General features: G+C 42.8%; 1 protein-coding gene across 3 annotated transcripts in view; it reads right to left on the bottom strand.

Moving 5' to 3' along the window:
• SLC44A1 (solute carrier family 44 member 1) overlaps positions 1-13,025 on the bottom strand; it is a 180,872-nt gene extending 167,847 nt beyond the window's left edge. The window contains exon 1 of one of the 3 annotated variants that reach the window (XM_049895321.1): positions 12,744-13,025. In XM_049895321.1, the coding sequence (XP_049751278.1) occupies positions 12,744-12,776 (33 nt within the window). In that variant the 5' untranslated portion in view covers positions 12,777-13,025. The remainder of the gene's footprint in view (positions 1-12,743) is intronic. The other 2 variants (XM_049895319.1, XM_049895322.1) reach the window with 2 other exon arrangements.
• Between the last annotated feature and the right edge of the window lie 1,642 nt (positions 13,026-14,667).

The following is a 14,667-nucleotide window of genomic DNA, read 5'->3' as shown; positions in this document are numbered from 1 at the left end:
AATGCCGGAGATCGAATGATAGAATTTTGCAAGACCAACAACTTCCTCATTGTAAATACCTTCTTTCACCAACATAAACAGCAACTATATACATGGACCTCGCCAGATGGAATACACAGAAATCAAATTGACTACATCTGTGGAAAGAGACAATGGAAGAGCTCAATATCATCAGTCAGAACAAGGCCAGGGGCTGACTGTGGAACAGACCATCAATTGCTCATATGCAAGTTCAAGCTGAAACTGAAGAAAATCAGAGCAAGTCCACGAGAGCCAAAATATGACCTTGAGTATATTCCACCTGAATTTAGAGACCATATGAAGAACAGATTTGATGCATTGAACACTAGTGACCGAAGATCAGACAGGTTGTGCAATGACATCAAGGACATCATACATGAAGAAAGCAAGAGGTCATTGAAAAGACAGGAAAGAAAGAAAAGAGCAAGATGGATGTCAGAGGAGGCTCTGAAACTCGCTCTCGAACGTCAAGCAGTTAAAGCAAAAGCAAGAATTTATGAAGTAAAAGAACTGAACAGAAGATTTCAAAGGGTGGCTCACAGAGACAAAGTATTATAATGACATGTGCAAAGAGATGGAGATGGAAAACCAAAAGGGAAGAACACACTCGGCGTTTCTCAAGCTGAAAGGACTGAAGAAAAAATTCAAGCCTTGAGTTGCAATAGTGAACGATTCTATGGGGAAAATATTAAATGACACAGGAAGCATCAAAAGAGTACAGAGTCATTATACCAAAAAGAATTAGTCAATATTCAACCATTTCAAGAGGTGGCATATGATCAGGAACCGATGGTACTGAAGGAAGAAGTCCAAGCTGCTCTGAAGGCATTGGCGAAAAACAGGGCTCCAGGAATTGATGGAATATCAATTGAGACATACCAACAAATGGATGCAGTGCTGGAGGTGCTCACTCGTCTATGCCAAGAAATATGGAAGACAGCTTTCTGGCCAACTGACTGGAAGAGATCCATATTTATGCCTATTCCCAAGAAAGGTGATCCAACCGAATGTGGAAACTATAGAACAATATCATTAACATTGCACGCAAGCAAAATTTTGCTGAAGACCATTCAAAAACGGCTGCAGCAGTATATTGACAGGGAACCAAAATACCAGAAAATCAAACCCCATGCCATCGAGTTCGATTCCGACTCATAGCGACCCTATAGGACAGAGTAGAATTGCCCCATAGAGTTTCCAAGGAGTGCCTGGCGGATTCAAACCGCTCACCCTTTGGTTAGCAGCAGTAGTGCTTAACCACTACACCACCAGGAACTGCCAGAAATTCAGGCCAGTTTCAGAAGAGGACATGGAACCAGGGATATCATTGCTGATGTGAGATGGATCCTGGCTGAAAGCAGAGAATACCAGAAAAATGTTTACCTGTGTTTTATTGACTACGCAAAGGCATTCGACTGTGTGGATCATAACAAATTATGGATAACATTGTGAAGAATGGGAATTCCAGAACACTTAATTGTGCTCATGAGGAACCTTTACATAGATCAAGAGGCAGTTGTTTGGACAGAACAGGGGGATACTGATCGGTTTAAAGTCAGGAAAGGTGTGTGTCAGGGTTGTATTCTTTCACCATACCTATACAATCTGTATGCTGAGCAATAATCCGAGAAGCTGGACTATATGAAGAAAAATGAGGCATCAGGATTGGAGGAAGACTCATTAACAACTTGCGTTATGCAGATGACACGACCTTGCTTGCTGAAAGTGAAGAGGACTTGAAGCACTTACTAATGAAGATCAAAGACCACAGCCTTCAGTATGGATTGCACCTCAACATAAAGAAAACAAAAATCCTCACAACTGGACCAATGAGCAACATCACGATAAACAGAGAAAAGACTGAAGTTGTCAAGGATTTCATTTCACTCGGATCCACAATCAACAGCCATGGAAGCAGAAGTCAGGAAATCAAAAGACGCATTGCATTGGGCAAATCTGCTGCAAAGGACCTCTTTTAAGTGTTGAAGGGCAAAGATGTCACCTTGAAGACTAAGGTGGGCCTGACCTAAGCCATGGTATTTTCAATTGCATCATATGCATTTGAAAGCTGGACAATGAATAAGGAAGACCGAAGAGGAATTGATGCGTTTGAATTGTGGTGTTGGTGAAGAATATTGAATATACCATGGACTGCCAAAAGAACGAACAAATCTGTCTCAGAACAGCCAGGATGTTCCTTAGAGGCAAGGATGGTGAGACTGCATCTTACATACTTTGGACATGTTGTCAGGAGGGATCAGTTTCTGGAGAAGGACATCATGCTTGGCCAAGTACAGGGTCAGCGGAAAAGAGAAAGACCCTCAACGAGGTGGATTGATGCAGTGGCTGCAACAATGAGCTCAAGCATAACAACGACTGTAAGGATGGCTCAGGACCAGGCAGTGTTTTGTTCTGTTGTGCACAGGGTCGCTATGAGTCGGAACCGACTCGACGGCAGCTAACAACAACAAAGCAAAATGAAAGGTACAAATAAAAACAAAGATGTCACTTTGAGGACAAAGGTGCACCTAACCCACGCCATGATATTTTCAATTGTCTCATATGCATGTGAAAGCTGGATAATGAATAAGGAAGACTGAAGAAGAATTGATTCCTTTGAATTACGGTGTTGATGAAGAATATCGAATGTATCATGGACTGCTAAAAGAACAAACAAATCCGTCTTGGAAGAAGTACAGCCAGAATACTCCTTAGAAGCAAGGATGTCGAGACTTCATCTCACATATTTTGGACACATTATCAGGAGGGGCCAGTCCCTGGAAAAGGACATCATGCTTGGTAAAGTATAGGGTCAGTGAAAAAGAAGAGGATCCTCAACAAGACAGACTGACACAGTGGCTGAAACAATGGGCTCAAACACAGCAGGATGTGAGGATGGTGGGAGACCAGGCAGAGTTTCGTTCCATTGTACATAGGGTCCCTATGAGTTAGAATGCCAACTCGATGGTATGTCACAACACCTTAAATGTTAGGGAAACAATACAGAAGTACGATTTTACAGGCAGAAGAAAATGATCAAACCAAGTAGCTGACACACTGCCTGCCTACACAGCCATCATTCCCCGCCTTCTGTCTTCCTGACAGTCCAGATTTTGTTCCCATGTCAATCCAACCCACCCCTACTTGACACAGGGAAATTCTGGTTAGTCTACCACAGTTACAGGGTCCTTTGTCTTCACCTTCCTAGCGATAGTTTAAAAGAGTATGCAGCCCTTCCAAACTCCTATTAAAGAGAAACCACTGCAGATCGTCAGGTCAGCAAACGACGGTCAGAAGAGTCACATCCATCTTGGGAGCATAAAAAAAAATACCCATTGCTCTCGAGTTGATTCCAACTCATACAGACCCTACAGGACAGAGAAGAACGGCTGCCACCTAGGGTTTCCAAGGAGCGCCTGCTTGATTCAAGCTGCCAATATTTTGGTTAGCAGCCAAACTCTTAACCACTACGCCACCAGGGTTTCATGATCTTGGGATGATGAGGGGAGCTAAATGAGGAAAAGCTTCCTTCCTTAAAAATGACAAAAAAGAAACATGGAAAGAACTTAGGTCCTTGCTGACATCCTCAAGCCACTGAACTAATCAACCCAAAAGCCACCCCACCTCTCAACTTACGTGAAATAGTAACTGGTCCTCAATGTTTTAGATATTTAGATTTAAGGTTATTTCTCATAGCTGAAACATCCTAAGTGATTCATAATGAAAAGTCTTACAAGATTATCATCATATTAACACAATGCTACAAAAATAATCTAATATGTTCACTATTTCTTAAGCATCTTGAAGTAACCATTTATTTTCATTTTTCCCCATCTTACTGTTTTCTTTGACATTATACAAACGTATCCAGAAAACAAACATTTCTGTTTAACAATTTTCAGCGTACCTGACAACTGAAAAATGAGAATAAAAATAGCTTTTCATAATTTCCTTATTAAATGAATATCTAAATATGTGGTTACAGGATGCAGAAAACAGCTAAAAAGAGTAATAATTAATATTACTTTCACTCACACAAATTCCAACAGTAATTCAACCAAATGTTTGTTAAGTAAACCTTCTTATACAACTGATACAAAATTAGAGAGGCGTTCGCCAAGGGGGAGGAAGGACTGATATCCCCTCGAGTATATTAAAGCATACTGAAAATGCAAATAGCTTAAAATCACCTTTTAAAAAAACTCCTGAATTTGATATAATGCATAAATTCAAAATTGGAACATTATGTTATACCACATTTCAAATAAATGAGAAAACAAAAGTACTAAAAGGAAAGTAACATTACTGTGCCAAAAACTTCAACCACCTTTACAGAGGAAATTCCCACTGTAGAGATAACAATGCCTAATTCTTTAATCACTGAAGTTTTTCACCAGCTCAAACACTTTTTATTTATAACTGTACACATAAAATCCCATCCATTTGTGCCTGCTCTAAAAACATCAGAACTGTAAATCCAAACTGGGCCATCACTGAAATGGACCAGTCTTTTCCCATCTACCTTGTCCCAGTAACTTCCACCTTTATAGGTACACTCCCTGTACACATGAAGATGTATACCTGTAATAGACAAGCTACTTAAGAGTGCTGCTGAAAATTCTGTTGAGAATCTTCTTCTAAATTATTTGTCCTTTAAAAAAAATTTTTTTGTACTGAATTTTAAAACATCAGAGTTGCTGAAGTAGCATCCATCCACAGAAGGAAAAAGAACACTTGTTAACGCATTCAAATATTTCATGGACACCTAACGTGTACCAGGTACAAGCTAAGCACAGAGAATAACAGCAATGAACAAATCAGACATGGGGTTGGTAGATGTTTTTTTGTAGACGACCATAGTAAATATTTATGTTCACAAGCCATAAGGTTTCTGTCACAACTACTCAACTCTGCCACTAGAGCACAAAAGCAGCTATAGACAATATGTAAACAAATAAGCATGGCTGTGTTCCAAAAAAAAATTTTAGGCATGGACACTGAAGTCTGAATTTCATATAGTTTTCATGTTTCATGAAATAATATTCTTTTTATTTTTTTAACCTTTTAAAGATATAAAAACCATTCTTAGCTTGCAGGTCATACAAAAACAGTCAGCGGACCAGGAATGGTCCACGGGTCGTAGTCTGCCAACTCCCAGGCTAGACATTAATATTATTTGTATAATTATTTATTGCTTTAAGTGCTCAAAGGGAAAACACAAAAGGCAATACAAGTTTAAGAAGATGTGGCCTGCTCTAAAGATCAGGCTGAAACTTAAACGATGAGTAGTAGCCAGCCAAAGGCCAAGGAGAATCTGAACAGAGCCTTCTGGCAAGCAAACAGAATGTACAAAATCCCTAAAAGAAGGAATATGACCAGCTGAAGAATTTGAAAGACCAGTGAGGCTGGAATAGAAAGAGTAAGAAGAAGCGTCGTTCGAGGTAAGGAGAGAGAGAGAGGGATTAGCCCACCAAGGGTCTTTTGGCTAAGGTCAGGGATTTTGGTCTTTGTCCATTAAAGGGTTTTAAGTAAGACAGGGGCACAATCAGCTTTGGAATTCTCAAAGATCACTAAGACTGCAGTATGGAGCAAGATTAGAAGGGAGCATGCGTGACTATAGGGAGATCTGTATCCAAGGGTTCTGGCCAGATGGCAGATGCTTGGACTAGGGTGCTAGCAGTGGATAGTTTAGGGTGTAAAAGAGGCAAAATGTGGTGACTGGAGATGAGAAGAGTGAAAGGCACGTCCCCTACTTGACTCAGGCTTTCAACTTCCACAACCAGAAGATTATTAGTATCATTTAGTGAGCCAGGATACATAGAAAATGATGTCTATGTGTACAAATTTTGAGTTCAATTTTAAACATGCTGAGTTTGAGTTGCATGTTTCAAACTTTTTTGTATTGAGTTGCCTATAAGATATTCTAGTGGAGGTGCTAAGTAATCAGTTAGATGTAATAAGGATCAGAGGCCATGACAAGGTTTCTTTCAATTCAGTAATTCAGTTTGGGAATTTTCAGACTGTACCTGAAACCAGGAGGAGATAAAATTACCTAGGAAAAGGGTACAGTGCTGTGCTTCTCAACCTTGGCAGCACATGGGAATCACTGGGGTGACTTTAAAGAATCCCAGTTCCCAGGCTATACCCCCGGAACAATTAAATCAGAAACTCTGGGAATGGGACCCAGGCATCGGTATTTTTTTAGAGTTCTCCAAGTGATCTCAATATGCAACCAATGTTGGGAAGATAAAAAGACCCAGAGCATTGTCATGGACTGAACTGTGTCCCCCCAAAATGTGTATCAACTTGGCTAGGCCATGATTCCCAGTACTGTGTGACTGGCCATCATTTTGTGATCTGATGTGATTTTCCTACGTGTTGTAGATGCTACCTCTGTGATGTTAATGAGGCAGGATTAGAAGCAGTTATGTTAATGAGGCAGGACTCAATCTATAAGATTAGGTTGTGTCTTGAGTCAATCTCTTTTGAGATATAAAAGAGAGGAGGGAGCACAGAAGAGAAGGACCTCATACCACCAAAAAAGCAGTGCCAGAAGAATACAATGTCCTTTGGACCCGGGGTCCCTGCACTGAGAAGCTTCTCGACCAGGGAAGATTGATGACAAGGACCTTTCCCCAGACCTGACACAGAGAGATAGCCTTCCCCTGGAGCTGGCACTCTGAATTCGGACTTTTAGACTCCTAGACTATGACAGAATTTCTCTGTGTTAAAACCACTTGTGGTACTTCTGTTATAGCAACATTAGGTAACTAAGGCAGACGTTAACAATTAGCAGTATTATAGAAAAGAACAAGAGATTAAGATACTAGGTTTCTAGTCCTAGCTACCTCATAATGTATCTCTCTGACCTCAGACCATTTCATATTTCATTCATTCTAGTTTGCACAGCAGAAAAGTAACTAGTTTATCTCTAATATTCCCTAGAGTCCAAAAAACCCTGAGCCAAAGTTACAAGCTGCAATGTTCAATAACTTTTTGGTAGCTGGGGTAGCTGACGCATAGAAAAACTGCTATTAACCAATTATCAGCAGTAGAATATATTTTTAAATAATTATCTTCCCAAGCCAACATTTTTAAATGATAGAGCTGCTAACATATTGAATAGTACCTGTTAAGCAAGACTATATTAATAAAACCAAAAAACCAAACCTGCTGCCATCGAGTCGATTCTGACTCATAGCGACCCTATAGTGACCCTATAGAACAGAGTAGAACTGCCCCCATAGAGTTTCCAAGGAGTGCCTGGTGGATTTGAACTGCTGACCTTTTGGTTAGCACCCGTAGCACTTAACCACTACGCCATCAGGGTTTCTAGATTATATTAATGGGGAGGAACGATTCAGAAAAGGGGGGTGAGAATGGTTGCACAACTCAAAGAATGTAGTCAATGTCACTGAATTGTACCTGCAGAAACTGATGTATTGGTGTATGTTCTGCTGTGTATATTCTCAACAACAACAAAAAATAAATTACTTTAAAAAAAAAATTGTACCTGTTAAGCCTGGGAACAGATTTGGGCTAGTTTTGCAATATTATACTATATTTTCCCCCAGTTGGTAACTGTAGGAAGTTCAAAATGGTAGCAGGAATTTAACTTGGGAATTCTTTAGTTCAAAATTGGACTAAATCTTTCCTAAAGATAAAAAGTGAGCTGCAATTTAAGATTTGGGAACCATGGGTATGGACATAGAAAGAGAAGCACAGGACTCAGATTCAGAAGACCTGGGTGGCGCTCAAGTTTAGGTCTACCGCTTAGTAGCTCTGTGACTCTAGTAAAGTCTCCTAACCTCCAAATCTCAATTTGCTCAACTGTAAAATAGAAGTAAAATCAACTGTCTTAGCAACTTCAGAGTTATTACAGGGTTTAAATTTTGAAAATGGCTGTAAAAAAAATAGTTATAGAAAAATTATTACCATTTCTACATTACCTTCTGGTCAATTTTAACATTAACTTTTGATTTACAATATTTTGAAAAGCAGATCTTCTTTGTGACAGCACACTCCACAGAAAGGGAAAAAAATCACTATCTTCATGCTATGACTTCTTTCTTGTTCCATTTAAAATAAGTCTACTTTGCAGGTCATATTTCAATGGAACAACTTAGTCTCTATTGATAGCTTCCACTACACTGTTCAAATTGCATTTTTACCATCTGATTTCAAATTCCACGAAGCAGACACAGACTACAGTATTACTAAAATTCTGTTACGGCACAATTAACACACTCAAATGTCAACCAAATTTTTTTTTCATCACTCTGAAGACAAGATATGCGAGTTAAAAAGAACAGTTAAATACATAGCTCTCAAACTGAAGACCTCGGGATAAGTCAATAGACATGCACATTTCTCCTAAAGTCAGGCATCAAGAGGCTGTTTGTTCAACCAGAAAGATTCTCCTCCACCCCTCTCGCAATTTCTAAGGTTAGAACTGAAGGACACACAGCTTCAGAGCACTCACAAAATCTCCTGGCCTCCAATGCACTGCTGTGAGAAATAATGATCTAGCCATTAAGGACAAAGACTTATGGCAATTTGCTAAGTAATCTTTCAAAAGCCTCCTTCATTCAAACTGGCTTGTCAATGGGAAAGAACATTTAATAAATTTGAAGATTTACAAGTGAACTTTGAAGTTTAACATTACAAGAATAGAAATTATGTCAGTTTATAACAGAACGAACGTATTATGCACAGAAAGGAATAAATTTTAAGAATCGTAGGAAGGATCAGCATTGTAAAAAGAAATCCAAGACTGTCTCACTTTTATGTTCCTTTCAAAAAGATTTTTAAGGGTGAAAATGGTTGCACAACTCAAAGAATGTAATCAATGTCACTGAATTGTACACGTAGAAATTGCTTAAGTGGTGTATGTTCTGCTGTGTATATTCTCAACAACTGGAACAAAATAAAGTATTAAAAAGATATATTGGCAAAGGCTATCATTTGTTGGCTTCTTTTGAGCAACTGACTACTTGGAGTGATCACTAATTAAAGAAACAACACATAATTAAAAGTTCTATAAGAACTCTGACTCAAACCAAAACCAAACCCACTGCCTTCGAGTCGATTCCGACTCATAGGGACCCTACAGGTCACAGTAGAACTGCCCCACAGAGTTTCCAAGGAGCACGTAGTGGATTCGAACTGCTGACCTTTCAGTCAGGAGCTGTAGCACTTAACCACTACGCTGACTCATTAGAAACTCTAAAATTCTATAGATGCTATACATGCCTGATACAGCACAAATTATTTTGCTAGTAATTATTCCTTGAAATACAAGTTAGGACAGATTGTGATACTTTTCTTTGATCTAAATGCTAAAACAGAATAATTATTTTAATGAAAAATGATGACACCTAGACACTGCCAAGAAAATGAAAATAATACCAGGGCAGATTACAACAGAAGAAATTGTTTGGAAAATCAAAAACTCTTTTCTGAGAGTCTACAACACAGCAAGACACTTCAGGGAAAAATAAATTATATTTCAAAAGTGAATCCCTACTACAAAGAGGAAGCATACTATATTTACATGGATAAAACCTCCCAGGGCTTTAAAGTTGCTTAGGGTTCCTCAGAGGAAAACTAAGCTGAACGGCAGGTTACCTCAAAGCACGTTATTTTGATGTGCTGTGCAGGTTATCATCAGAGTTTCAAGACAAGCTCTTTTAAGTTGTTATAGTCACTGTTCCAACTAAAATACAAGCATTGAGAGCAGGATATCAGGAGAAAAGGAATAACCTATTCAATTTTGTAAAATGACAGCATCATTGGCAGGATACAGGAAGGAATGTGGGAAAGGCAGGTATATTTTAAGTTATACAGTTCAAGTCTGAGGTTAGAAAAGGATACCCACTGCTGTTGAGTTGATTCAGACTCATAGTGACCCTATAACAAAAAACCAAACCCAGGGCTATCCACGGGGTTTCCAAGGAGTGGCTAGTGGATTCCATCTGCCACAAGCCAGTGGCACAGTGGTTAAGTCGAGCTCTTAACCACTGTGTCATCAGGGCTCCTGGAAGAGGATAGCTTGGTGAAATCAGCCCACCAGCCACTGGAGGTGACACAGTAGCACGTGGGTCAGGGCTGAGTTCATATTCAATGTCACTAGCTACTGGATGTTCAAATTTGTGTGTACATATTCCATTCAGTGAAGATTGCTGAGCAACTATTATGTACAAGATACAGTAAGGCAGTGTAGTGGATACAAAGATGAACAAAAGTAGTTCCTATGAGAAGCTTACAACCCAGTAGGAGGGATGAAACAAACGTACTCTGCCTGAAAGTACCAGCAAGGCCTCTAAGAGACGGTGGAAGTATTGCGGAGTTTCACCTCTGAAAGGTTTTGGATTTGCATCCCCATTCAGTTTCAATACAACACATATAGATACAATGTTATTTTAAAACTGGTGATGCTCCTGACTAAAGCTTTAAAATGCCAGAAGATTGGTAATATCCTGTAAATAAAAATGATGCCAAAATCTCAAAAAAGAAAAGAAAAAAAATATATAATGACCAGTTCTTTGACACAAAACCTGCTCCTTAATGCTCCACGGCACACTACAAGTCCCTGCAGCTGAACTTCAGGCATATGACAGCTCTGATTTGTTATAGAAATCCACAGGAAAAAATGCACCCCTCAAGGTGCATAACATGCATCTTGTCTATACAACATGGCATGAAGGCAACAGTGGCTGAGGAGAGGAAAAAGCAAGGAAAACACACGTGACAGCATTCTGAAAAGTATGCTATGGAGCTAAACAAATGCAAGACCCACTGCATGTTATTAGGGTTCTGGTGCAGCATCCGTCCCTCCTGAATTTAATTGTTCATGCACTGAACAAGCCATCCATAAACTATCGGTATTTTCCTAAGAGGCATTTTATCACCAAATGAGAATATAAACGAATTCTTAAAAGAAAGGCAATATGTTAAAGGCACCTTTTTTGGTACAGATTATATTTAACTAAATATTAGATGATTGTACCCAACTAGATCTCCTTCCTTCCCCCCGCCCAAAAAAAAATCTCCAACCAGTTGAAAGGTATTGTGTACTTCTAAACCTTTATATGTTACCATGAAATCCCTGGTAATTGAGCCTTCTTCATAACGCCACCACATATAGTTTTCCTTTTCTTATTCTAACTGAACAGGAAGGTTTAACTAACCCAATCAGCCTACTATAATCCTAAAAGGAAAAAACGCACACCAGTGAGGAAACACTAAAAAAAAAAAAAAAACACTGGACAAATAGGATGGCTACTTAATGAAACATACATGTCCTCCATTCGTCTGCAGTTCTTGTCATTCTCTCCCTACCAGATTTTAGATTTTCAGAACAAGTATGCAGGTTATTTAAAATTGAGTTATATATAGTCATTTAGCAGCCGCAAAACACTTCTGGCATTATCACAGATGCTAGATCTCTGGAGGAATTTTTTTTTCCAAACTAGCATTTTTCTTCACCAAGACCCAACCAGCATTTCTAAAAACAAGAACCCTTTTCTCTCCACCCTCCCAACACCCGCCCCCAAACAAACAAATCAGACTACAGTTAAATTCTACACTAAAGAGACGATGAGATTACATGCCAGGCGTTGTCAGAGCCTATTTTTCATACACCACCACCAGACAGTTTGATGCAGTATTCCTGATTGTTTTTTATTGTATTTGTAAACACACTCACTAATCCACTAAATTAGGTAATTTACAAACAGGTCCTCTCAGTTATTAGTGGCCAGCTGTCAAGTTCTATTACATTTGATCCATATACAGTTGTCTGAACATTTCCATCCAGGTTAAGGGCTCAGATGGGAAAGAGAGAGGGAGGTTAGAGAAATTTGGATGGGGGCAGGGTGGAAGCTGGGAGAAAGCTCTGCATCTCAGCCCTCAGCGACAACATTCAGCCAGAGCCCACAGAAAAACTAAATTCGGCACCTCTGCCTCCTGTTACACCGGCAACAAAGAGGGAGTTTCCGTAACGCTCCCGTCACCCACCAGGTGCCCAATCTCCTTCCTAGCACATTCCTGGCGCTCCTGCAGGGGCCTCCGGGTGTGATGAGGCCGCGATGCCTGGGGCTGAGGCACAAAGCGGGGGATGGGGTGAGAGGCCAGCGGGTGGGATCTGGGCAGAGAGCCGTAGAAGGGCTCCGAAACCCGCTTCAACATTTCAACCAGGACTGGGGCGACGGGCAGTAGAATATTCAATGGAGCAGAAACTGGAATAAGGTGGGAGGAAGGTGAAGAACCCAGGATGAGGATATACCTCCTAGGAGCACAGAAAATAGTCGGGGGCAGACTCCAGGGAGATGGGAGGTGAAGAGCAAGGCCCGGAGGACGAGGGAAGAGGTGCCACCTGGGGCTGAGAGGAGGCGCCTGTGTTGCCTCTACCTGCCAGCGGGCGGGCGGGACGGGCCGCTCAGGTGTGACTGGGAGGAGGGGGCCAAGTCCAGAAGGGGCGCGGGGAGAGCCAAGGGTACACAGGGGGCCAAGGAGAGGCGCCCGCAGGTCCGCTGCAGAGGGAGCCAGAGCGGGGGTATCTGCCCGACGCAGGGGAGGGGAGGCGGGGGCGGGAGCCCTTGCAGCGCACGGTGGGCTGAAGGGAGGACCAGGGACAGCGACGGGCTGCGGGGCGGTGGGCGCCTGCGGCGCGAAGCTGGATAGACATCCAGGAGGGCGGCCGGGAGGTGGGGGCCCCTCACCTGCGCGGCGGAGGCGGAGCTGCAGCAGCCCATGGCGGGGCCGGAGGAGCCCGGAGGCGGCGCCGGGCGCGCAGCTACGCCCCGGAGCCCCTCGGCATGCGAGCCGGCGGGCGCCCGGGGAGGGCGCGGCCTGGCCCGGCACGGCTCGGCGGCGGCAGCGACTCGGGCGGCGGCGGGGACTCAGGAGGCGGCGCGGGTCGGGGCGGGCGCCGACCACATCCCCCAGCAGCGGCGGCGGCGGCGGCGGCGGCTGCGCGGCTCCGGCTCCGGCTCCGCTCCTGCTGCTGCAGCTGCTCCCCAGCGGAAAGGGGCGGGCACGGCTACGGCAGCACCGCCCCCTGCACCGCCCCCCGCCTCCCTCCCGCGCCCCGTCCCTCTCCCGCTCGCTCTCCCGGGCCACAGCCGCCTCCGCGCCGCGCGCGTCTCCCATCAGACTCCCCGCCCCCGGCCGCGCCGCGCGGCCAGCTAGGCGGTGGCGAGAGCGAGGCCGGGCCATTCGGCGCGCGGCGGCGCCTGGGAATCACCGGGCCCATTTCTCTGTGGCACCGAGGCAGAGCGCTGCCTCGGGGCGAGAGGGCGTCTGGAGCTGGGACGCCCGAGGGATGGGCAGGCTCGCTGCCGAAAAGGGGCCGTGCTGTTTCCGGACTGGGGCTCGCGGGCTGGGGAACCCTCCCAACCTGGGCACCAACCCGACGAGCCCTATTGCTCCTTTCTTCCTTGACGACTGTTTTTTAGGAAGAAAATGTACACAGTAAACCTCCAGGAACAGGCGATAGAAGACGAGGAGAAACAAGCATCTGTTGCTACTAGCCCCATTTTGCTGATGTGGAAACTGAGCCTTGAATGGGACCAAGAGCCCAAAGAAATGCACACAAGGTCGAAATTGTAATAAAGAGCCGGAAATAGGGGAAAGGGCAAAAGTTCTCAGCTCTCAATTCAGAGCCCTGTTGAATCTGAACTAAACTTTCTTATACAGGTTAGTCTACGAAAAACCAATATGGTATTAATTCACTCATATTAAAAGTATATACTGAGGACATACTAAATTCCAGTAATTATAGGCACTGGGAATACAGACACGAACAGAAGAGACAATGTCCCTGCTCTTAGAAAACTGCTAAGTTAATACACCGAGCATAGCAACATAGAGTAAGCCCCGCAAGCGTATTTGGGAAATAGCATTTGATGAGGACAGTTAAAGGTGGCAAGAATTAACATAATTGTTCATATTAAGAAGAGGATAATTGCGTGCCTGGCACTATTATAAGTCCTTTGTATGTCTGATTTCTTCCTGTCAAAGGATGACCCAAAGAATCAGAGAAGAAAAGAAAACGTTGATTTGCAAAGATGCGAGGGAGTAAGACTTCTGAAGGACTGGCACACCAAATAAATAACAAGTTTTAGTGTTACTTAAAGTCTAAGGGGAAGAAAAAGCCCAGGAGTAAGCTGACTTTGTGTGCATTGACAGGAAATCTAAGCAAAGGAAAGTCTGGATGGAGCCTGAGGACTGCCAAAGAAAAGGCCAGGAAAGGAGGAGAATTTCTAGTTGGTATGTTCCAGTATCTTTCCTAGCTCTGTGGCTTTGGATTTTTCTCTGTGAAATGGTGATAATGTGGATGACCTCAGGGAGGTGTTCTCAAGATTAACATAAACCCACTGCCATCGAGTCTATCACCAACTCATAGCCGATCACCAACTCTTAGCCACCATATAGGACAGAGTAGAACTGCCCCATAGAGTTTCCAAGGAGAGCCTCGCGGATTTGAACTACTGACCTCTTGGTTAGCAGCCGTAGCACTTAACCACTATGCCACCAGGGTTTCCAAACAATATAAGGCAATGTCTAAATAGGTCGGTAAGCATACAACAGGTTCTGGTGGAGATCATTAATTCTTCCTGGTACTCTTATAATGTTCCCTTTAAA

The sequence above is a fragment of the Elephas maximus genome, chromosome 9 (assembly GCF_024166365.1).
Source record: "Elephas maximus indicus isolate mEleMax1 chromosome 9, mEleMax1 primary haplotype, whole genome shotgun sequence".
Classification (NCBI taxonomy): Eukaryota; Metazoa; Chordata; class Mammalia; order Proboscidea; family Elephantidae; genus Elephas; species Elephas maximus.
This window is presented reverse-complemented; position numbering and strand designations above follow the sequence as displayed.